The sequence below is a fragment of the Jatropha curcas genome, chromosome 3 (genome assembly GCF_041381405.1).
Source record: "Jatropha curcas cultivar XTBG-Jc1 chromosome 3, XTBG_Jcur_1.0, whole genome shotgun sequence".
Lineage (NCBI taxonomy): Eukaryota > Viridiplantae > Streptophyta > Magnoliopsida > Malpighiales > Euphorbiaceae > Jatropha > Jatropha curcas.
In genome coordinates this window covers 10,863,701-10,888,384 of record NC_143153.1, presented here as the reverse complement: position 1 = coordinate 10,888,384, position 24,684 = coordinate 10,863,701, and the positions used below count along the sequence as shown (strand labels likewise).

At 29.7% G+C, this 24,684-nt stretch overlaps 1 protein-coding gene across 2 annotated transcripts; it reads right to left on the bottom strand.

The window, feature by feature from the left end:
* Positions 1-9,041: 9,041 nt before the first annotated feature.
* Positions 9,042-10,049, bottom strand: LOC105650238 (uncharacterized). 2 transcript variants are annotated; one of them, XM_012237109.4, is made up of 2 exons: positions 9,375-10,049; positions 9,042-9,267 (listed from the first exon to the last, which is right to left on the bottom strand). In XM_012237109.4, exons 1-2 carry the CDS (start codon positions 9,855-9,857, stop codon positions 9,187-9,189), a joined length of 564 nt encoding a protein of 187 aa, XP_012092499.1. In that variant the 5' UTR covers positions 9,858-10,049; the 3' UTR covers positions 9,042-9,186. The 2 variants fall into 2 exon arrangements, with proteins under 2 accessions (XP_012092499.1, XP_012092505.1); XM_012237115.4 differs by having other exon boundaries at positions 9,042-9,249; positions 9,375-10,028.
* Positions 10,050-24,684: the final 14,635 nt, after the last annotated feature.

Here is a 24,684-nt window from a genome sequence, read left to right as displayed (position 1 = left end):
AATCATCTCCCATTGTAGCAGATCCATAATGATATAGAAATGTGAATGAAAAACAAGAACACAATTAGAATGTTTGGGGAGTTTGTTGGTTGAAATCAAATTATAGTAAAATTGAGGCACACAAAGAAAATTAGGAAGGACAAGATTGGGTGAAAAAGATATTGTGCCAATATGAGTAAAAAGTATAAAGTCATTATTTGGCAATCTCACAAAATAATTAGTAACTGGCTTGGGATTGATGAGAAAGTCTAAAGAACAAGTAATGTGATGAAAGGCACCTGTATCAAGTATCCAGGTTGTAGAATTTAAAAAAAAAAAAGGTGTGGAAGGAGATAAAGACATACCAGTAGCTATGTGTATATCCTGATTAGGCACAAAGACTGCTATAGGTATTTGCAAATTGAGGTTGTATCAAACTAAGCAACTGTTGATATTAGTCTTTGGTAAACATAAAAGAGTCTAGTGAAGCATATGAAATTGGATTTACAAGAGAAGAACCTGTTGAATTCATATTATCACGATCTGAAAAAGGAATTTCATAACTAACACTATTAACAGCTGGTTGAGAGGATCTGTAATTGGCTTGATATCTAGGAGGATATCCATGCTTCTTGTAACATCTGTTTTCGACATGTCATGTAATTCCATAATAGGAACATATTGGCTTCTTATAATTATGACCACCTTTGCCATCATAACAACCTCTACCAGAATAGCACCTTTGCTAGAAGAATTGAAATTATTTCCTTTTCCAGATTTATAGAAAGTCTAATTTTATGATATAACACCACATCATATTATTTCTGAAGGAACATGAATCAGTATGATCTAATTGCCTTTCATGCTGTAAAATAAGTCCAAAAACTCTATTTATGGGAGGCATTGGTTCTATTAAGAAAATCTGAGATCTAATTATCGAAAACTTCTCAGTGAGTCTAATTAAAAACCTTATCACATAATCAGATTCTTGATATTTTCTTACAGTAGATAAGGCACACAAGAACAGGCAACAACATAAGTGCAAGCAGGAATAGATCTAAGATTCACAAGCTCATCCCAAACGATTTTTAACTTGGTGAAGTAATTTGTAACAGGCAGATCTTCTTACTGAAAAAATAAATCTCCTTTTGCAAATCAGAAATTCATAAAGAATCAGCTCTATCAAATCTATCTTGAAGATCATTCCATACATCCATGGCATTATCAAGCCAGATGATACTCTGAGCAATACAACTGGATAAAGACATTATCAGCCAAGAAAGAACCATTGTGTTACAATGCTGCCACATAGGAAATATTGGATCAAGAACATTAGGTGGAGTAATGGTGTCATCTACAAAGGAGAGCTTATTCTTCGACAGTAACATCATCTTCATAGCTCGTTGCCAAGACTGATAATGGGACATATTCAAACAGGCGATACAAGCACCAATAAAAGATTTTCGCTAGGATGAAGATAAAAGGGATTGCTAGGAACCTCTTCTAGCCATGGTTGAGCCGCCATCAAAGAACAATTCTTGGTAACTAAAAAAAATTGAGAAAAAGTTCCAAAAAGAATATCAAGATTGCTCTGATATCATAACAAGAGAGATGAAGGAAAATAGAAGAATGATTGTATTAATTTATCAAAGACTATTGAGCTTGGCTTTAATATACAAAAGACTTCTTTTGGGAACCGCTCATACTGACTCAACATCATTACAACAGAATAGCTAACAAGTTAACTACAAATCTAACTGACTAATTAACATAATTTAATGAAGCTAACTATAGTTGATACTCTATAATAAATAAGTACTTTTAAAATTATTTATTTATTTCCTATTAAAAAATGCATATATAATGTTTATTGTATATTTTTATCATATTAATTGAATGACTCTGTTAAGGTCGAGTTTGTGAAAAATTGAAATTGAAAGATTTTTGTTCAATCTTGATAATATAGATCCCCTTCTGGGTCGCCATAGATTAGTCAAAGAGTTTTTCATTGCATTATAATTGAGAGGTACCTTTTCATCTTCATCATCTGATAAAACTATAAAAACCAAGTTTTCCTCCATTGCTTGATCACTACCATTTTTTGCCATAGATCAAAATCTCACATGCACATGCTTAGAAACAATGCAAGACCAAAAAGTTTGCAATTATTTAAGGAAAAGAACTAAATTTTCAAATTGAGTCAATTCAATTTGATTTTCTAGTTAATTGAATCAGATGCTCATCCTAATTGTATAAATATCATTTGAATTCCTTTTTTTTTAAAAAAATTGTATAAGAATACAGTTGAATTTTTATATAAAAATTGTTTCAAATATTATATAAATCAATAATAAATTCAATTTATTTTATTTTCTTAACTATAATTATTTATTTAAAAATGATCAATAACATTAGAATTTTTTTTTAGAAGAATCAATAACATTACAATTTAAAACAATGGAATTCACATATTTCATGGATTTTTAGATTTTTTGCGTTTGATTGACAAAAAATACATTATTATCTATGAATATAATAAATTCCATCGTGCCTTAAATTTCATCATCTTATGAGAGAGAAAAATCTCATCTGTGTGGGATTTATTGAATTCCATCTTTTTTTTAATAATAATATAATTTAAACATTTAACTTTAATCTAAAAATATTTTTTAAATATATGAATTACACTTTTCAACCAAACGGTAGAATGTAAACTTATTTTGATTGGACAATCTATGATTTAATATTTCTATGGATTTCAATTTCAATCAATCCAAACGTATTCAAGGATATTATTATAATTTGATTATGGTACAATCTAATCAAATTGAATGTTATATTATAAAAATTTTTAATGTCTCAATTTTTTTTTCAAGTTTCTAAATATGAAATTAATAAAATAAAATTAATTGAATTGAATTTTCCATGCTTTTCAAACACAAGTTTACCGAATATTAATTGTGAAATTCCTATTTTACAAATTCCTTTTCAAAATTAATTGCATCCCTACCAGATATTGACCCCTACGTATTTATAATAATTAAAATTATAATTTTTATTATGAGGTATTTTATAATATTTAAAATAAATCACATTAAATAATACTTAATAGTAATAATATTTTATATTCTATCTTCTCTTTTGCATTGGATGATAAACGTTCTTTATAATTATAATATTCTGATTAGTTTCTACTCCTTCTGTCCCAAAAAAAATAGTTTCATTTTTTTTTTTTCAAAAAAATTAAGAATGGGAAGTTAAGTTAGTTCAACCATAAAATTTATTTTTCTTTTTCCATATTTACCCCTATATTAATAATTTTTTGATAATTTAAATTTCAAAATTGTCTATAGAGTTTTTCAATAAAAAAAATTAATATCATGGCAAATGTTTTATTTAATGTATATTTATGTTGATTATATCGTGACAGAAAATAGGAAGGATATGATATGAAATGTTTCTTTCCATTTTTAAAACATAAATAAGGAATAGGAGCATTAAATAGGATATGGTTAGGGTATTAAAATTGTGGTATAATTACTTATAGTTAGACTGATCGACTAAATGACAGTATTGACCTTTCATTTTAACCCTTTGATATCTTTTTAATTACAATGGTTTCATTTTGCTATCAATTGACAATCTAACCTTATGCCTTCAATTTGTACAACATTATCATTTGATTATTTAATAAGTTTCTTTATGTTAAAGTAAAAGATATATGAGAAACTTGTGTAAGGTAATTTATAAATTATTAAAATTATATGATTTATTAGGTAGAATTTGAGAATTTTAAAAATAAAAAAAATAGTATTTTTTTATATATTTATTTTTTTTAATAGAAAAAAGTGAGCAAGGGAAAATCACTCTAACCACCACAACAATGATTTTCCCTTTCAGCCTTTTATATTTTTTAATTACAATATTGCCTTTCATTTTAACCCTTTGATATCTTTCTTTTTAATTACAATGATGTTGTTTTGCTACCAATTGAGAATTCTACCCTTATGGTTTCAATTTATACAATATTATCCCTTGATTATTTAATAAGTTCCTTTATGTTGAAGAAAAAAATATATGAGAAATTTGTGAAAGGTAATTTATAAATCATTAAAAATTATATTATTATTTCAGTAGAATTTGAAAATTTTAAAAAAACAAAAGGTATATTTTTATATATTTAATAGTTTTTATAGTAAAAAGTGACAAAAAAAATACTAAATGTACATTTTATGTTTAACAAAAAAAACAAAAACAAATGGTACTATTAAAAATAGAAATAAAAATCCAAAAGCATTATGTGAAATGAAATAAAATAGATCAAATATAATAATTTTAAGATGATTAAAATAATATATTTATATTACTAAAAATACATAATCTTTGATATCATATCATATTTAACAATCATCTATTTTTCTTGATTAATTAAAGTGCGTAAAACAGTTCTATAGGTAAAAATTTTCTAAAATATTCTTTATTATATAATTACAATGTTTTTATCTTAAATCCTACAATTCAATTAGACTCTAAAATAATCAAATATTTATAATTTTTGAAAAAAAAATTCTATTTATTCAATATAATATAGTTTTTGCATATTATACTATAAATTCCATCATTTCTTTTTAAAAAATTTAAATATAATTTTTACTTTGCTTATTATATTACCTATTTTTTATGGAAAGAAATTCAGCCCACTGAGCCTGGCAAGACGCTCGTTTCTTACTATTACTATCATGATTAAAATGTATAAAATGATTAATTTCAGACAATTTTTAATAAATTATTCAAAATTAAGAAAAGCCAAACATCTAAATTATTGAAAAAACAAAAAATAATAATGTGGTCACTGTCACATAACATCATGTCAGAGTAAGCAGAATCCTAAGATCACTCAATATCTTCAAAAATAATATGTACTGATTGGTTAAAGAAAAAAAAATATATATCGGAACACACAACCACCATCACCAACCACACAATTAACTCTTCCTCAAATCACTCATTAATTCTCCACCACAAGATGTTGATTCTTTTCTTTTCTGTCGAGGGATTCCTTTTTTTTTAATTTAATTTAATTTGATTAATGTATTTAAAAAGAAGGTTCTCTTAATCGTTTCAACCGTTAAATATAGTTTCATATTTTAAAAAATTAATTTATTAGACTCTGATTTGTTAATTAAAGCACATGGGATGGGATGACGACAAACTTTCTCAACCACAATCTCTTATGGGGTCTTATATGAGTATTTAATATTTAATTGATTTAGCAAACTTACTATTTAATCCTTAAAATTTAATATAATGACAATTTAGTCCCTCTTTTTTTCTGATAAATACATTAAGCCATGTATACTATTCATTCTCAAATGCCCCGTGTGTACTATAGCCAAAATTCGATGCATGGATCTATTGAAAGTATTTTAGAGTTTGTTCAGTAAAATTATTTTATGAATAATTATTAGCCGTATTATTAGTATTTAGTTGTTTTCATAACTAGTAGCATTTTAGCAATTGTTTTATAAAAATACTAAAAGTTAAAAGTTACAGAAATTAACCTGTTATAAAATATTATCTTACTTAAGATTTAAAGATAGTAGTGTTTTAGTCCTTCATATTTACTCTTTTCATATTATTTAACAGCTAAAGCATGTTTTTTTTTTTAACAAAACAACTTATTAATTGAATAGGTCCTTAATATAAGGATGAAATAATATATTTATGCCAAAATAAAAAACTAAACAGTAATTAAAATCAAACTTGAGGTCTGAAATAGTAATTCTTCCTAATAATTTTGATTGTGATGGCCGGCCAAAAACTGAGCATTAGTTTAATTTATTATTATTATAGCTTAGTAGTCTTTCTTCTACTTTTCTTGCCTGAAATCTGAAGTGATGTAGCAGGCTGTGAAGGACAGAGGCCCACCACCAGATATTTGTAGGGAAAAATATTTAAAAATCATAAATATCTGTCCTCGAAACCAGTCTTCAGATGCCTAAATGCGCTATGCAATGCAAGGCTATCATAAAAAGGTGAAGGGATAAAGCTAGAATGTTTTTCTTGTGAAAGCTTCTTTTGTTTAAAAAATATATATTCAATGCATTATACAAAAAAAATTTAGAGCAGATGATTAATTCTTTTTATTAATATATAGTTTTTGAAAAGATTTAGAAAAATTAAATTGAAACTTGTTTTGATATAATTATTTTCATTAGATTTTATGAAATTTATTTATAATTTTATGTTTGCATTGTTAATTAGGACTAATAGAAATTGTTTATTTTATTTAGTTTTGATTGGATTAAAAATTTAAATTTTAGAACATATAAATACTAATAGGATTAAAAAAGTGCTCCCTCCATCTCAAAATTGTAATTTCATATATTTTTTTCATGGTTTAAGTATAATTAGTTAAATTAGTTTTACTATATTTTTTTCTTATTTTTCATATATGTCCTTAATTAAAAGATCCTAAAAATTGTATATAATAATTCACCGAAATTTTCAAAATATAATGAATATTTAATATATTAAAATTTGAAAATTACACACTAAGACATAGCTTAGTAGTAAATATATATGCGACTTGTCACTATATGTATTTCATTATTAGTTATTACTTTAAACAAGCAAAATTCACAAAAAAAAAAAAAAAAAAAAAAAGGGTTAGCAAAAGGGTGGTTTTGTTGATTGAATTGAAACAAGGTTATGAGGCTAAAGGCAATGCCACGGAGAATCATGTATTAATCAAAGAACCATATGAGGCTAAAGGCTAAAGCAGAGAGAGGTCTCCTGATAATTAGGCATAGCTTACTGATTCAAGTAATCTACGTGCCCTCAGATTGGCCATGGGATTATCTGGCATTTCTGATTCGATGCCAGCCTGACATTTTCAACATTTTACCCTTTCTTTCAACTACACTTTCTCAAAGCTGCTACCTAGTAGCTACTATCAGGACGTGCCTTATAGAAAGAGAACCACGTACAATACAATGCCATTTTCATGATTCTGAAGCGTGGATGTAAGAGGTAGGGGCCCACACTGGTCCGATTCTGTAAAAGGATTGGATTCAATTGAAATTAGCGATGTCACGATTGCTGGTTCATAGAAACCAGAATCAATATATTATATAATAATCAATTTATCCTCCAAACTTTTTTTTTTTTTTCAAAATTAGCTTTTTTTTTATAATTTTTATCTCAAATTTGTACCAACTGATAAAAAAAATGCAATTGTAATTAAAAATTAGTTAAATTTTGTTAGGCAGTTGAGTTTAGTGAACAAATTGTGTCCACAGTTTTCTAAGAGAATAATAGTTTAGAGCAGGTATTCATCAGATTCACTAGGTATATAGTACTAATTATTTTTATAAGAATAATTGTTGGTGCATCACAATTTGAGTTTCTTCAACAAATTATCAAATCAGTTACATTCAAAATTAATCTATAAGTTGCACACTAATACATAGTCTAGTGATGCGTGCATATATAATTTGACAATAGATTCGGGTTCAAATTCCCTTCTCTAAATACTCAAAAAAATTAATTTTTGAATTGAATACATTTATTAGCTGAATACATAATTTAACCCCCTAAAGTTTAATAAAAAAAAATCTTGTGCCACCCTAAACTTTAAGTCTACCTTATGACATCCTCAATTTCTCTTTTTATAATAATTTCAAACTTCATCACGATAGAAACAATAAATTTTTAAGATTTTTGATTTTTATATGCAAAATAATGATTGGATATGTGGTTATTATGATTTTTGAAACAATAATTTTTATATTTTTCAACTATCTAATAAGTGTTTAATCGATCTAATTTTATAAATTTAAGTGTTTAATAGGTCAATTAAAATGTTTAACAGGTGTAATTTCATAAATTGAAGTATTCAATGGATCAAAGTGAAAATTGAGGATGATATAAGGTCTTTTAAAGTACATTGATCAATTTATGTATTGCACCTACATTTATTCCGATCAGTTATATTTTTTTATTGTATCATAATTTCAGAATTAAATTCTCAATTAAAACTAAATATATTTTATTATTTTTTAACATAGGAAATTTTCTTGCCTAATTGATTTGTAGGGGAAATAATTTTATACTCTCAACAAATAAAGAAGTACTTTTAAAATTATTTATTTATTTCCCAGAAAAAAAATACATATATAAATATTTATTGTATATTTTCATCATATTAATTGAATGACTAACTAAATTCGCGCATGCATAACTCGCTTTGCATTTCTAATGAAATTTTATTCTTCAATCTCTCGCGACTGAAATTATTAAATAGAATTTTAATTTTACTATCCTTTTTTTAGTAACAAGGAAATCAGCCTGACTGAAATTTTTAATTTCAGTTTTAATTATTATCTTTATTTTAGTACAGGGAATTGGGACAAGCACTCATCATTAGACTAATGCCAATAAATATTATCTTTCACAGAAACTTACATGATGGTTGATTTGCTGTCCCCTTATTACTTTTACCAGTTTTTTAGGACTTCCTTTTTAGTTTCTTTTTTTAGCATTGAGGCAGAGATTGTTATCCATAATTCACCATATTTGAGCTTTGATCACCAAATCATTTTAGGGGCTAAATGAAACTCAGTCTACACCAAACACAATCTATATTTTACAGTTTTACATATTTTACAATTTTTGAGGTTTACCAAACACAATCTATATATAGTGATAAATATTTTTTTTATAATTATACTAAAATAAGAGAACACGGAATGAGTCCTTTTTCCGTACGATATCTGTGGTAATATTGCTCACCGAGAAATCAGAATACATCAATCTAATTAATTAACAAAATTTTCGGTGACACATTTAATTAACAAATTGTAATGCATAATTACCTAATGGTCAACAAACAACTCAACTAAAGACTGCTGTGTTTTTTAAAGGTCAAGCTAAAATTACCCCTAAAATACGTCAAATCATTCGGCCAGGACTCCACGATGAGCAAACATCAATTGCTCCAGATTCTTCGTTCAATCTCCTATCTCCACTTGTCCCGTTGCTGAAATCTCTTCGGAGACTCGACAACCGCCACAGATCTTTGAACCGGCCTTAGATGGACGCGTCGCCGTTTCGATTCTCCAGTTTCTCGAAGGGTAGTTAAAAGAACCATCACCGTCACCGTCGCCACCTGGTTGAGTTGTTAACGCTGGGCCACCGTTTCTCCGTTTATAAGATGAGCGGTTGAGATCCTTCTGCATCATCGTTCAGTCCGTCTTCGTTATCAGTTTCCTTCAATAAACAGAATATCTGAATGAGATGTAAAAGATATGAAGAAAAATGCAATTCTATAAAACAAAAGTATAAACAGAGAAACAAAAAACTGAAGCTAAAGACAAGTAATACCGTACACACACCTGAAACGTAGAATTAAGATCTATCCAACTCTTACGCTTCCGTTTCAAGGATTTGACGTTCGCAGGTTCAAAAACCACTCTACTCACGCTCTCTTGACTATTACTAGAAGAAGAAGAGGAGGAAGTATCAGTCGGCGGCCGCGGCGTTGTCATCGATGACAATGGAACCACCTGATTATCAGCATCCCCTCCCCCCTCGCCGACGGCCACATCATCCTCATCTTGCTCAGATTCTCCTTCTCCTTCTTTCAGATGGTCTCCATTTACACATATTTCACAGACAGAAACAGTACGGCCGAGTTTAACTCCGGTGGCTTTCCAAGGGGTGAGAGACTGACAAGACTGGCAGAGGAGACTGCGCACGTGTCGAGCCACCAGAAAATTAGCTCCATGAACTTTGGCATCACAGTCCCAGCACAGAAAAGCCTCATCGGATTCACAGTAGCTTCTCGCCGGTACCTTGCACAGCTCACAGTCCTTCATTCTCGTTTCTGTTTGGAACTTTCTCTTGGTTTTGCTTTATACTGGTAAAGAAGAAAAGATGTTGGAAATATTTCTTGAAGGGTAGAATAGTCTTTGGGGAGGAATTTATAACTGGAAAGGTGGAGGCCTAGGGTTTTGTGTGATAAGACCAAGGAAGAGAAGGTTGTGGTGTCCCGCAATGCCAGGTGTTGGGCTGTGAGGGAGCATTTGAATTCTGTGGTTACTTACACTCTGGTATTGATTTTGTTTCCTGAGTTGGTGCAGAGGATACTTGTTTGTATTTTGAATTTTTGATTTTCAATTTTCAAGGAAATATTTTGTGGGGTAGGTTGATGACGTGTCATTCGGCGTGGCGACAGAATAGTGTTGGAAGTCCTCATACACTTAGGTGGTTGGCTATGGAAAATTGACTGAATGACGTGTAATTTTGGGTCCCGCTTTTTTGTTCTGATTTTTCATTTTTGCCATTACTTTCGGCCACCAAAGTTTGTTCCTAGGCAATGTTTTGACGGTTGAAAAATAGAAGATAAAATAAAATAATCAAAATAAATATTATTAGAAAAATTAATAATTAAAAAATAATGATTATTATTTTCTTTAAAATAAATAAAAAAAAATTATTAGAATAAAGAGGGAAGAAAATATTTTTATTCAAATTATAGGAAAATTAGAAAATAATTGTAGTAATAAATTAAAGGAAATGAATTTATTTCCTCTTATCTGTAAATTAAGAATAAATGGTTTATCAAAAATTTTTACTCCTTAATTTTATTTATTTTACTTCATCTCTTATTTATTTTTCCTTTCTAATCCAAACACAGTACTAGGATAGGAGGATAAGATTGAATGTAGGAGATATTTTTACATTGATTGGAATGATTATATGGTTTAGGAGTCCTCCTTAATCCTTATACGTGTCTACGCCTATGTGATGGACGGTTAATTTTTTTTACTATTACAAAAGTGGTTTGTTTCGTTTATAAATTCATAGTTTAAACTTTGATTTTTGTGTGAAAACTAAAGAGAAATTTTAAAAATTTTATTTTTTTATAAATTTTATCCTAATTAATTATTTTGATAATGAAGTAGTATAAAAATTAATAGTGGTTATTCAAAATAATTTTTAATTTATTAATTTTGACCCATAAATGTAACTTATTTTTAAAAAATAAACATTGAGAGAATTGCTACATAGTCCCTCTATTATGATTAAATACATTATTTAGTCTTTACTTTTTTCAAAATACATAATTGCATCACTAAATTTTAATATCATTAGATAATTTAGTCCTTGTGTCTCATTTTATTGTGTGTAACCATTAAAATAATGGTAAAATCAATGTTTTTAAAACCCTACTGGATATAGAACCGGCAGTATGACTGGATCGTGGTTGAACTGGATTGGATCGGTTCAACTGGATTCTTGACTTTTAAATAGAAACTTGACTTTTTTAATTATTTAGTAAAAATTGAAGTAGAGTTTGACGAAAATTAAGATTATATGCTAGTTTGACATTTCAATTAATACCATAATCTCCAGAAATAAAAAAATAAAAAAATATTTTTATTTTATTTTATATAATTATTTTAATAGTGACATAGTATTTTATAGCAAAATAATAATTACAACCACATACAAATATTCAAAACTCAAAAAACATATGTACATCAATACATATACGTAACATAATTATTTATAAATCTAATTTTTATTTAATAATTAAAATTACATTTAATATTTTAAATGATAAAATTCTAAAAAATGATATACAACTGGTAATAAATAAATTGTGTGAGGCTCACTTATAAGAAGTGTAAATGAAGCTCATATTTCTAATACTTATATTTAATATAAATAAAACAAGATCTATCATTCAAAGCCACTTGGCATATTTGTAATGTAATGCCCTGTTTTTACTGTGTTTCAATAGTAGTTTACCGGTCCGTGAATAGTACCACCGGTCCGGAAGTTGGTATTATTTTTTGTCTGAAAAAATTACTACTTATGTTTTATAGTTTATTTAAACATTTTTTGAGCATGTATGCATGGTTTTTATGGGTAGAAAAAAGTAAGGAATATTTTTTGGAGAATTTAGAGAATTTGTGAATAGTGAATTATGGTGTTATATTAAGTAAGGAAATTTGAGGAATTATTTTTTTTATGGAGTAAATTAGAAAGTTTTGTGGAGATAAATAATATTTTGAAAGAATTTAATTGGAGAATATTTGTAGTGACTTAATCCTAGTGACTTAATCCTAGCTATCCAATTTGGAGAAAAGACCAAAACACCCTTTAGTTGCTTTATTAAAGGAACCATCAATTATTGAACAACAATTTTTCCTTCTTCTTCTTTTCCTACACGTCTCCTTCTTCTTCTTCTTCTTCTTCTTCTTCTTCTTCTTCTTCTTCACTGTCGGGTCTTTCGGGATCGGGCGGCAGGTGTTACATGTAATCCTTAGATTAATCTAAAATTTAATCAAGGGTATCCATTTTCCTTAAATTACCACCTTCATATCATAATTTATATTTAACCATAATCATTGGATCAAAACCCTAATATTAAATATATAAAAACTTTCTTTTCTTTATATGCCACCTATCCTCTCATTTCTTGAATATGGTGTTCTAGCAGCATAACTAGCTCGTGGGAGTCAAATGGGCGATCCCTTCAGGACGATCATCTCCTTACTGTGGAGGGATGTCTTCTGTAGCTGTGTTTCTCCTCCTTGGGCGATCTACGCTGCTGAGCCTATAGGCTTCATTCATTTTGTGTATTTATGAGCCCGCGCCATTAGTTCGGAGAAAGTTAGAAGAGGGTCTAATTAGGCTTTCAAACAATTTGTTGTATCTACAATTCTTTGTCATAGCACTAATAGCCACTTCATCATTCAAGTTCTCCACTTGCATTGCCATCATCTGAAACTTGGAGACATACTGCCTTAGGGTCTCGCCCTCCTCCCTTTTCAGGTCTACTAAGTCAGATGATATCTTCCTAGATGGTACACATGTTATGAATCGAGCCCGAAATGTGGTGGCTAACTGGGAGAATGAATCAATAGACCCATGAGAATGTCAGATTTTTTTCTAAGAGTTTGGAAAGAATCAAATCAAACGGGCTTGTTTCATTTTATTTGGAAATTGGTTTTCTTTTATTAAACTCGTTTAATCTTCAAAAAAAGGCTCTCTTACTTTGGTAAGAGTTTTATTTTGGAGTCGCTACCCTTATTAGGGAAAAAATCTCGAATTAGTCGATTCTTTGGATTTGGCTAATTCAGTTTTAAATCGGAGGACGGGGTCCGGGAGTTGGGTACGATAGGGGAAAGTGTTAGGCACTCCTATCACCCGATTTTAAACCAGCCTCCTTGTTGTCCAATAATTCACAGAACTTGAATAATGCGATTAACTAAAAATGAGGTATATATACTTTTTTATGTAATTTTGGAAAACTATGTCAATCATACATCTCAAAGAAACATAAAGCATGGAAATATACATTCAAATAAAGGGGGGAATGAGAAAAGATTTACAATCCATGCCTAGTTTTACAATCTACCTTTAACCTTCCAGATTGCCCAATATCCAATAATATTACAAACATGCAATTATTAGGAATCTATGTAGGACCCTTTATATTTTGCAATAATACAACATTAAAGCATAATAAGAATAAAGCATCCATATCAACACAAATACAAAATAAACATTATTCTCAAAATCATAAAATAATAAAACCCAACCAATAATCAATCATTCATTTCCCATAATGAAAACATGATGCATGTTCTTGATACAAATGTGATGGATAAAAGGGTTAGCTTTATAACAAACATAAGGCATTCAATTAAAAAGGCATAGAAAAAAGGGCAGAATAATAAGGTGCTTGAAATGTAAAGACAATAACTTAAATGACGAGAATTTAAATGGTTGAACACGATTTAAGCTCATGGCCTTGATGTTCATCCTTGAAGGATGAACAAATACACCAATCATGATTCTCAATCTAGTTCTTATTGTCTATTTAATCCATATGTGACTTAATACGCATCACAGACCATTTAAGGTCGGAGCTTGGCCACTGGATCTCCAAATCGGGACATTTTTTGAGTTTATAAACATTCGGAGCCTCTGAATTGAAGGGCTTTGTGCCATAGGGATCTATGGCATGCGCCACAAGCTTATGGCGCACGCCACACTTAGTGGCGTAGGTGCCCAGATCAAGAAGGCTTCTAGAGAGAATAGGGCAAAAACAGGGGAACTAGGCTAATGCGGAGCGAGCAGTAGGCCTGTGGCGCACACCGTATGTAGTGGCTTACGCCATGCGCTATAGAGGCACAGAAACCTATTTTAGGTTGTCCTAGGTTTTCCTCATAACCAGATCCAAAACAGGTGTTTAAAACACCGAAAAGGAAAAGAAAAAGACAAAAAATGAGTTTAAGGTTCTCAGAAACTACCTTTGTTGATTCATTTGAAGATTGATTCAAAAATGAATGAAGAAACCCAAAAAACTAGGCTTTTGATCCAATAGTCTGAGATTCAAGATTAAAGTAAGTGTTTTTAGAGAGTTTGATTGTAAACTTACTTAGATTCTTTAAGAAAATTATTCTCTCTTAACCTTAATCAATAAAACTTGTTATAGATTTAGTTTAAGGGAGTTTTGAGCGAAAAATTTGTAAGAGTTTTGTTAAGCTATCCAAAATCTCCTCTCTTGGCTCACCCCCAATGCTTATTTATAGGCATTTGAGGGTAGGGTGGGCCCATTTAGGCCTGATGTGGCAAAAATGGATCGGGTGGCACGCAAAATGAGGTGGTGCATCGGGAAGTGTGTTGGGTGGGCTTGACACACTTCTCGCGCTTGATTTTGTAGCGAAATGCATGGTAACCCAAAAAAGTAAAAATGGTTAAACATGTAGATAATCTCCGCCATGGACCATTAGTCCAAAAACTGGAGCAATCGGGAGTCCTGATCCAATTTTATACAAAAGATGATATATCATCACTAAACCTTTCAAGGGCAAAATTTAAGCGTCTACAGCCCCATTTTCAACGTTTTGTACCATTCTTGAGCTGCTCCTTTCAAGATAATTGGGAAGACCTTACACATGAGATCTTTTGAGTTGGTTTGAACGTACATCATAATTTAGAAGGTCACTAGATGGCTTCGGGGATTGGTAGATCCGTCATATGGTTAGAAGGTAAGGATCTTGAATTTTAAGGGAAAGGTTGCGCCCAAAATATTGGTTGACAATGGTGAGTCCTGTCGGAGACCATAAACCCCTGATTCTCCTGTCTCTCGGCACTCCCGAACTAGCTCTTTGACCACATTTTGAAGATTATCACCATCCACTAGTATGTTGTGTTCTCAGTGGGGTGTGTTTATCGGTCTGGTTGGCGGTATTAGCTCGCCACTAGTATGTGGAGCCTCCAAGAGGCACTTTAAAACGATAGTGAACTGGGAATAAGCTTAGGCCAAGGTACCTGGGGATCGGTAGTTGTGGAGGAACTAGTGTGGGTCGTTTAGTTGTTTCATTATGGGTGTTGTCTTGTCCTTCCATGTTGAGATGTTTGGTAGAATTGTTAGCCATCGTCTTTGAAAGAAAAAGATTAAGGTTTTTAGGGTTTTAAGGTGTGTTCCACACTCGCCACACTAATTGTTAATCTCTCAGAAATTGAATAGTAAGTAAATTGTGAATTAGCCCTTTTTTGTGAGAATTTGGAGTGTATATATTAGAGTAAAAGAAAATTGTGTTCGGATAAGGAAAAAAATCCTATATTATTGGTTGAAAAATGCAAAAAAATCCCATAGCGGTGGCAGTTGGGTATATTTAGTGAATGGCAAAATGGAAAAATTGGTTGAAAAATCACGTGCAAGTCATGTGGGAAGGATAAAATGGACTATGTAACTCCAAGTAAATTACCAACACATAAAAAAATGGGGTTCATATGGATTGCCTCAAACCAATAACACTTGATTGCAAATTTTAATAAATACATGCATTCGATTGTAAATATTTTTCAGCGATACACCAAAATAGAAAAAAATGAAAAGATTGGGTGTGTTTAATTGTAGAAAACTGAGGTAGTTTTCTAGAAAAGTTTTTCAAGAAAACTGAAAAATAAAGTTTTGTATTCAAATGAGTCAATTTTCTATTTGAAAAACTAGAAAACTGTTTTCTAGTTTTCCAAAAATTAACTAAGGTTTGGAACCAGAGTTTTTCATTTTTCTTTTATAACAAAAATTTTTTATCATGCTTTAATACATAATTAATATTATTATTAAAAATTAATTATATCATTTATTTTTCATAAAAATTACAAAATGATAAAAATGTTATGAAATAAGTGGATGTTCTATATGTACTAGAAGTCTGTATTTTTAATTATTATAAATTCTATCTTTCTAATTTGTATAAGACTCTATTAAATAGAGTTCCACACACACACACACACACACATATATATACACACACACACACACACACACACACACACACACACATATATATATATATATACGCAGCTTCTCATTAATAATAGATACTCTCGTATTCTCTCCCATATTTTGCTCTCTATTCCTTTTTCTTTTTATCTTTAGTTTTATATTATTTTATAACACTTTATAAGCACGATTGTTCTACCGCAATTTGTTCTATTAATTTGAGGAGAGATAACTTGTGGTTTGCGACAACCAAAGTTAAGGTTTACAAATTTGAATTAATTACTCTTTAAAAGGTAATTCTCTATACATTAATATGGTGAATGATTTAATATAATAAATAATATTTGATTTCGTTTTATATGTATATTATATTTCTTTTAGATTTTTTTACGTATATCAATTACTTTAAATATTTGGTTGCTTTTCTCGTATTCTTATAGTGATTTGGTTGTAAATTAATAGGGATCAAGAAAATAAAAACTATTTGAACTAGAAATTGTTCAGCAAGGTTTTATTTGAGAGAAAAACTTATAATCTTCGGTGAATCCTTCAATTATAATTTATTTTTCTTAATCTTTATTTACTCTAATCTAGCTATTATATATACTTTTACAATCAGATTTATTTATTTTAAGTAAGAATAATATTATTTTCTCAAAGAATACATTGAAACCTCGAATAGTTCAAGCCGTCATTGGCTTGACCAAATCAAATTAGCATTAACATTTTAATATATTAATAACACTTATGCTTATCATCTTAGAACATAGTACATATAGTCGATGAGTATACACTATGTACAGATATTTGTGCACATGTTTTATATAATTGTTTTATTTTTTACATATTAAAATATATTTATGTAATTTATTTATTATAATAATGAAATTTTATTATTATATTTGGAGTTTATGTTTATTTATTATAAGATCTATTCTTATTCAATTGATTAATTTTTAGTTATATAAATAATTTTTTTATTATTATCTCATTTTCTAATATAATTATTTGTTTTGTTATAATATTTTTTTATGTCAAGTGTTAACAAAATTTGAATTTACAGCTCTTGATATTGTAGACATGAATTCTTGCTTTGAGTCTTGGAGATAATTACAAGAATCTAATCAAAATAATTCCTAGGCAATAATTTTTTTCTTGTATATTTGATAATTAAATACCCGTTTATTCTTTGGAATGGTTTGAAAGAAGGTATAATGACCAAAAGCTCACATGAATGGATGAATTATTGCAAAATCGTAAAAATGTAAGTTATTTTGATTTTGCAACATTACGATTATTATTTTATTATTATAATTATCATTATCTCTTGACATATATTATTAATATGCTACCAGCTTTGAGAATTGATTGATTTATTTTTAAATATATTATATTTAGAGCTATATTAGCCCTTAATCTTGAATTGTCAATGATACTTATACCTCGAATATGCTTTTGAAGTAGCAATATCGAGAAAAAAAAATTGTATAATAAACTTTACATTTATTTCATATCCATTTATCATTGAACAAAGTATTGAGCTCTTAATTAATATCATGAAACTTGTCTAATTAAATTTTCTCTATTCCCTGAAGTGAATGGAATATCATGTAATACTGGACATGGGAGTATTGAAATCCACCCAACTAGATTTGATGTGTTTCCTAAAGTGAATGCAATAATATATGATATTGGGGATGGGTATGATCAATGAAAAAGATATACTTATCTTTGAGAATATTAATGAAATCATAGTTGAAATAATAATCTTAAAAATTATGGTAGCCACATTAGTTATTAAGAAAAAATTTTACCACCAGAAGTGGTACACATAAAAGATAGTTATATATAAAAGAAAATTATTAATCAATTTATTTGAATATATCATGGATGCATCTAAAATATAGTTATATGAATATTATTAACTAGAAACCTGAAGTTTGCAAAGATTATTATCAATATGGAACCAAAAGTTTACATGATTATTTGCTCAAATAATTTGATTAAGAATGCAATTTCCAAATTATGCTATTAAGACAATTTATCTTGAAAATAATGGTGAATTTACACATCAACCTTTAATGATTATGGCATGTATTAATTGAAATAATTTAGGCAACTTGTTGTTGCTTTTATTTATGCTCAAACATGATTTAATAGAATCATTTATAAATGATTGCAATTAATTGCAAGACAATTATTATGAGAATGAATCTCCCTTCTTTTAGAGGGACATGCTATTACATATAATAGCACTTATTCGCATCAAGTCAATAAGTTATTGTAAGTTCTCCTCTTTATAATTGGTTTTTGGATCAGGAACCAAACATTACCCATTAAAGAATTTTTAAATGTGCCGTATATGTTCTAATTGCTCTACCACAACGTACTAAGATGGGCCCTCAAAAGGATGTTGAAAATATATGTCGGGTATGATATATGATTATATATTTAGAACTTTCAAATAAAAAAATTTATATGCCAAATTTGGTAATTGTTATGTATCCCGATATTAGGAGAGAAAATAAGCAGCTAAAAGAATAATTGATTCGAAAAGAATTATCGTTATTATATCTTGATCCTCATTCAAGGCAGTTTGAATTTAAAAGTTTAAAAGATAATTCATTTGCAAAATATTATAAATTAGTTGCTAGATATATTTACTATCCAAAAGGAGATAATTAAATCTCACATACTAGCTACAAACTGCTCCTATTAAAATTAAAGTTCCTGAAGGACAAACTGCCTATGCTAATGAGTCTAAAGCATGCCTGAAGCGTGGTAGACTAATCGGTTCCAAAGATAAAAATCCTAGAAAAGAAAAGGAGCAAATATTCAAGATGGTCAAGCTTTAGAATAACAAAATTATGGAAGAAGTTCCTAGACATGACTAATAAGTTTCCTAAAGAAACTCAAATACCTGAAATTAATAAAGATTATGAGATATCTATAAATTATGTCATGTCAGGACAAGTATAGAAACGATATAAAAATAAACATCGACGGTAAATATAGTGCTTGAAATTGTTAAAAATGATGAGGATTTTGAGCATATAGTCTATTAGAGAATAAAGACTTACAATTGATTGGCCAAAATAGAACGACGTGTGTGGCATTTAATTTACTTGAAAAGTAAACTTTGAAATTTTAATATGAGCATCAAGAGATGTCAAGTCAGTAGAATACAAATATTTATTTGTGCGAAATTGAAATAAGATTATGAAATATAAAGCAAACTCGTTACACAAGTTTTTCGCGAAGAACTGACATTGATTATAAGGATAAATAACATTATATAGTAGATGCAAATATAATTTGATATTTGATTAGTTTGGCAGTTTATAAAAATTCGAAATGCATCTAATGAGTTAATGGCTGCTTATTTATACGATAACTTGATATAGATATTTATATGAAAATCCCTGAAGGATTTTAGTTGCTTGAAGCATAAAGTTAAATTCTCGAGAAATTTATTCAACTAATATTATAGAGCTATATATGGATTAGTGAATAATGATATCCATGAAATATTGAAAAAATGCTCGAAGCAAACAAATCAAGACTCCGAGAAATATATTCAAGATTTCTACGTGGAATAAAGAAATCTCAATACATACAGTATACGCCTTAATGATGTGTATGACTAAAAAAATATTATATTATTTTATAATTATATTGCATTTGTTATATTGTTTTGTTGAAAGTTATATACTTTCACACTTTTGAAATTTACTTTATATACTATTACGAGTAAGGTGATCTCTTAATTAATGAATATTTATTGAAAGAATATTATAATAATATTATTATATGTTCATGATTTTTTTTTTTAAAAAAAAAGAGATTTTGAATATGAATTTATCAATATTTGATTCATGAACATTATTGGAACTCATGAAGAGTTCCAAAGATTATAGTTTGCTTAAAGGAAGAGTTTGAGATGAAAGATATTGGAAAATATAAAATTTTATCTTGGCCTGAAGATCAGTATTTCATAAATAAAATTTTGTGTATAAATCCACACATATGGTTAAGTTATTAAAATGATGTTATGTGGATGCTAAATAAGAAAATGACCAATTTTCAACTTTGAGAAAATTATGAAGAATTTATTAGTCCTTAAGTATCATATCTTAGTGTAATAAAGACGCTAATATATCTTGCTAGTCATATAACTAGATATAAGCATTTTTATAAATTTTATTTGTAAGATACAATTCTTCTTGAATATGAAGAAATTAAATAGAGTTAAATATGTATTTTTGTTGGCATGATATATATGAGTTATATTATAACTAACATGAGGGAAGTAAATACGCACTGTACTCTTTTTCCCTTTAAATAAATTTTTTTTTCCATTGGATTTTCCTGGTAAAATTTTTTAATGAGGCAGTATTTGAATGCATATTTAAGAAATGATTAATGTACTCTTTTTCCTTCACTAAGATTTTTTCTCCTACAGGGTTTTTTCTTAGTAAGATTTTAACGAGGTATATTTTTTGAAGAATGAACATCCAAGGGGAGTGTTATGAAATAAGTGGATGTCCTATATGGACTAGAAGTATGTATTCTTAATTATTACAAATTGTATCTTTCTAATTTTTGTAGGACTCTATTAGGGTTCCATTTATGTAACTATGTATATGCGGCTTCTCATCAATAATAGATACTCTCGTATTCTCTCCCATATTTTGCTCTCTATTTCTTCTTTTTTCTTCTTTCTAATTTTATACTATTTTATGATAAAAAATTGATATTATTATAATAATCAATAATAAAAAATTCGAACATTTTTAAATAAAAATTTCTAAATTTATTTTAGTATATTTTTATTTCTTTTTATTTATAAAAGTTAGGATTAATGGTTGTGAATTTTTAAATTAAAATATAATTTTTTATTATTATCAAGTGGATGCAATTTTCATTTTTCTGTTTTATGATTTTCATTTTCTAAGAAAATTATTTTGTTATAAAACAGAAAATAGAAAATAGAAAACTATTATCTGTAAGTAAACAAACCCTAAGGGTGTGTTTACTCGTAGAAAACTAAAGTAATTTTCTAAAAAAAGTTTTCAAGAAGGCTGAAAAATAAAGTTTTGTATCCGAATCAATTGGTTTTCTATTTGGAAAACTAGAAAATAATTTTTCAGTTTTTTAAAATTTAACTAAGATTCAGAAAAGAACTAAAAGTTATTTTTTACAGTTGTTGACGCGTGTTTTTATGTCCCCGCCTGATCCAATGATGATACGAGGATGTGGAATGGAAGGTTAATGCTATCTAGAAGTCTTTTAAGCCAAGGATTTACATTAAATTGATTTTGAGAGTCTAGTTGCGTAAGAGCTGCATCACGCAGCTATCAGTTGCGTGACTGCACCGTCAGCTGCGTCACACAGCTCCTATTTGTATGACGTCACCAATATGACCACAACCACAACACGTGGCTATGGTCTGAAAAGAAAGCTGCGTCACGCAGCTAATAGGTCCGTCACGCAGCCGAGAGTTGCGTGACGCAGCTATGCTCTGTTGCCCTACCTCTATAAATTTGTCTTTTTGGCAGCTGCGAAAGGGGGATTAAAAAAAAAGACGCATAAAAAAATACACTTGCGGCTAGTTTTTTCTCCAGAGACTCCTTTCAGTTCCTTTGAAGAAGAACAGCCATTAGATATCAATTAGATTGAAAATAAAGATCGAAAAAGAGAGAAAATCAAGAGAGAAAATAGCGAACATTTAAATCCTTGTTGACGGAGCTTCTGGAGCGTCTTAACCATCGTTCGTTAAGGCATCAAAGCCATATACAATCCTCAATCTGAGGATTAGGTAATTCCTTTACACTTTTTGTGTTTTTTTTTCATTGATTATTTATTTTATTATTGTTTTAGTAGTTTAATCTTAATTAAACTGTATTCTATTCATTGTTGGTCATTCGAGGTTCTCTTAAAATATGTTTGAATAAAAAACGCTCTAAATAAATAATTTAAAATAGAGCTCGGACCAGAGCAGTTGTGTCACGCAGCAAGTAGATCCGTAACGGATCTAGCCGATGCGTGACGGAACTGTTCATGTCCAAAATTTCATTTCTTTACCAGAACGGTCGCGTCACGCAACTAATGGATCCATAACGGATCTGGTAGATGCGTGACGGAGCTGTTCATATCCAAAAATGTTGTTTTTCATGCTCAGTACTCTGTTTTCTGAATTATGAACAGCTGCGTCACGCAGCTACTGGCTCCATCACGCGACTGTTCTTCCAAAGAACAGCTGTGTGACGCGACTGTTCTAGGGTTTCAGAAACAATTTTTGTTCTTTCAAAAATAATAAATTTTGTATAAAATAAAATTTAATTTTCCCAATAAATCCGAAAATGACCAATTATGAACAAATTGCAATTTAATTAAGTTTAGAATATTAAAATGTCATTATGAATGATTTTGGGTTTTTGGTTTTCGGGTTTAAATTTTGAATCAGGTAGAATGTATTTTTAGGTTCGGTTTGTGGCCCGCCTTGAACCATAAGGCAAGAGCGGGTCTTTTATTTATTTATTTGATTTAGCTGCTTTAGTTTGGATGATTGGGATGATTATGGATGCAATGATTGAATTTGATTGGGACAATTAATTAATTTTTCATATAAGAACCCGGCTCGATTCATTCGGGTTGGGTTTAAATAAATAAATAATTTGGCTTTTCTAACTAAAATAAATTAGAAATCGTAAGGTTAAAAGAGGCCAATTTTTCGCGGCGTTAGCTTCCAACGGGCCGGCGTACCCAATTCCCTTACCCAGAATCGCATTAGTGCGCCTGACCAGTCTTTTTAATAATTTGGCCTTAAATAAAATTGAGTTTAAAATGGAGTCACTTTTATAAAATAAAATTGGAAACGATCCCATTACCGAAATAATGGGTGGCGACTCAAAATGTTTTATAAGACCAATTTATCGGCATCGTATGCAATAAAATGTTTTGTCACCACTGTTCAAAGTAAGATCATTTTCTATTAAAAATAAAAAAAGATGTTTTTCGGGTCGCTCGGGGCCGGTACGAAAAAAGATTGGCGACTCCGCTGGGATGCATCCACTAATCCCCGGTTATTTTTTAAATAACTAGTCGATTGCAATTAGGAATTAACTCTAAACCTACGCTTTCTAAAATTTGAAATAAAATTGGTTAGAAAGCCGTTGGAAAATTCTTTAATCGTCCTTGTTTGTTTATTTGCTTTCCTTTATTTTTTCTAAGTTTTTGCATTCATACTGCATTTCTCTCTTCTTACCACTTTCTACCCAAATTATCCTTCGGTATCGTTGTTAACCTTGAAGGTGGATCCAGCCTAAACCTTGCGTTTTAGGCACATCCACCCGAGAATTAGCAATTTTACCAACCGCAAGCCTAGTACTTTTAAAGGTGCGTCAAAAGGAGTAGGCCCATGTGAAAGCCCGAATCCTGTTTGCGGAACCCGGACTTTGTAAGCCCAATGGACCAAAGCCCATGCATGTAGTTGAAAGCCTTAGTCACTTCCCCATAAGGAAAACCTGAGTCTGTTTGCTGTTGTTCTGTCGCATTCATTCCGAGAATTTGTTTCGCCAATCTCAAAACCCCCATGTGGTTGTCGAGATTAGACCAAATCCTAAGAAACAGATATCGAAATTTCTACCAACAAAACTCGTGTGTGGGAGAGATAAAGTTGGAAGGCATGAATTTCCCAACTCCCGTTCCCCTGCGTGTTATAAACTGTTCATATGCTGTGACATTCATGCATCACGTGATACTTTTCGTTTCAGCCATGCATTAATAAGAGCTAATTTTCGGTATGGACGTTTGATCTTGATTTTGAGAGTGGACCTCTAATTCGTTTTGAATAACATAATGCAATCGTTTATAGTGAATTAATACCCAAAAAGAAAAGGGAGCTATAAGGGGGTTGCGATTCCTTTGTATTTTCACATTTCTCGCATTATCTAGAAGTAAGCGTGAGATTACAGAAATTTTGCAATTAATCACAATGAGATCCTGCTTGGGACCATCTGTTCCAAGGCAAAAAGTAAGGACACTGAAAATAAAAGAATAAGAAATATCCCGCTTGGAAATTCTTTCATTCCAATGCAAAAATTAGGGACTCGAGAGAAAATAGCCAACTGTAAAATCCAAAAGGAACAGTCGACGACAGATAATGCCGGAAATGTTTGAATACGAAGTAGATTATTGCTATGTTATTCATACCGAATTTTAGGTCCAGTCGTAAAAAACGAGATCCTATTTCCATACTGGTTATTAACACATTAGATTTTGCATCCCTCATCCTATGTGCCTCTATTCTTCATGCATACATGCAGAACCTCCTTTAACTCAGGTCCTTTTATCTGTCAACCAAAATTGATCCTTCCCGGGAAATCACT

Bases quoted from the DNA above. Each gene is read 5' to 3' on its own strand.
- LOC105650238 (XM_012237109.4), bottom strand. From the start codon at position 9,857: ATGAAGGACTGTGAGCTGTGCAAGGTACCGGCGAGAAGCTACTGTGAA. The intron at 9,268-9,374 runs GTGTGTGTACGG...CATCTCATTCAG, and splicing joins ATCTTAATTCTACGTTTCAG to ATATTCTGTTTATTGAAGGA.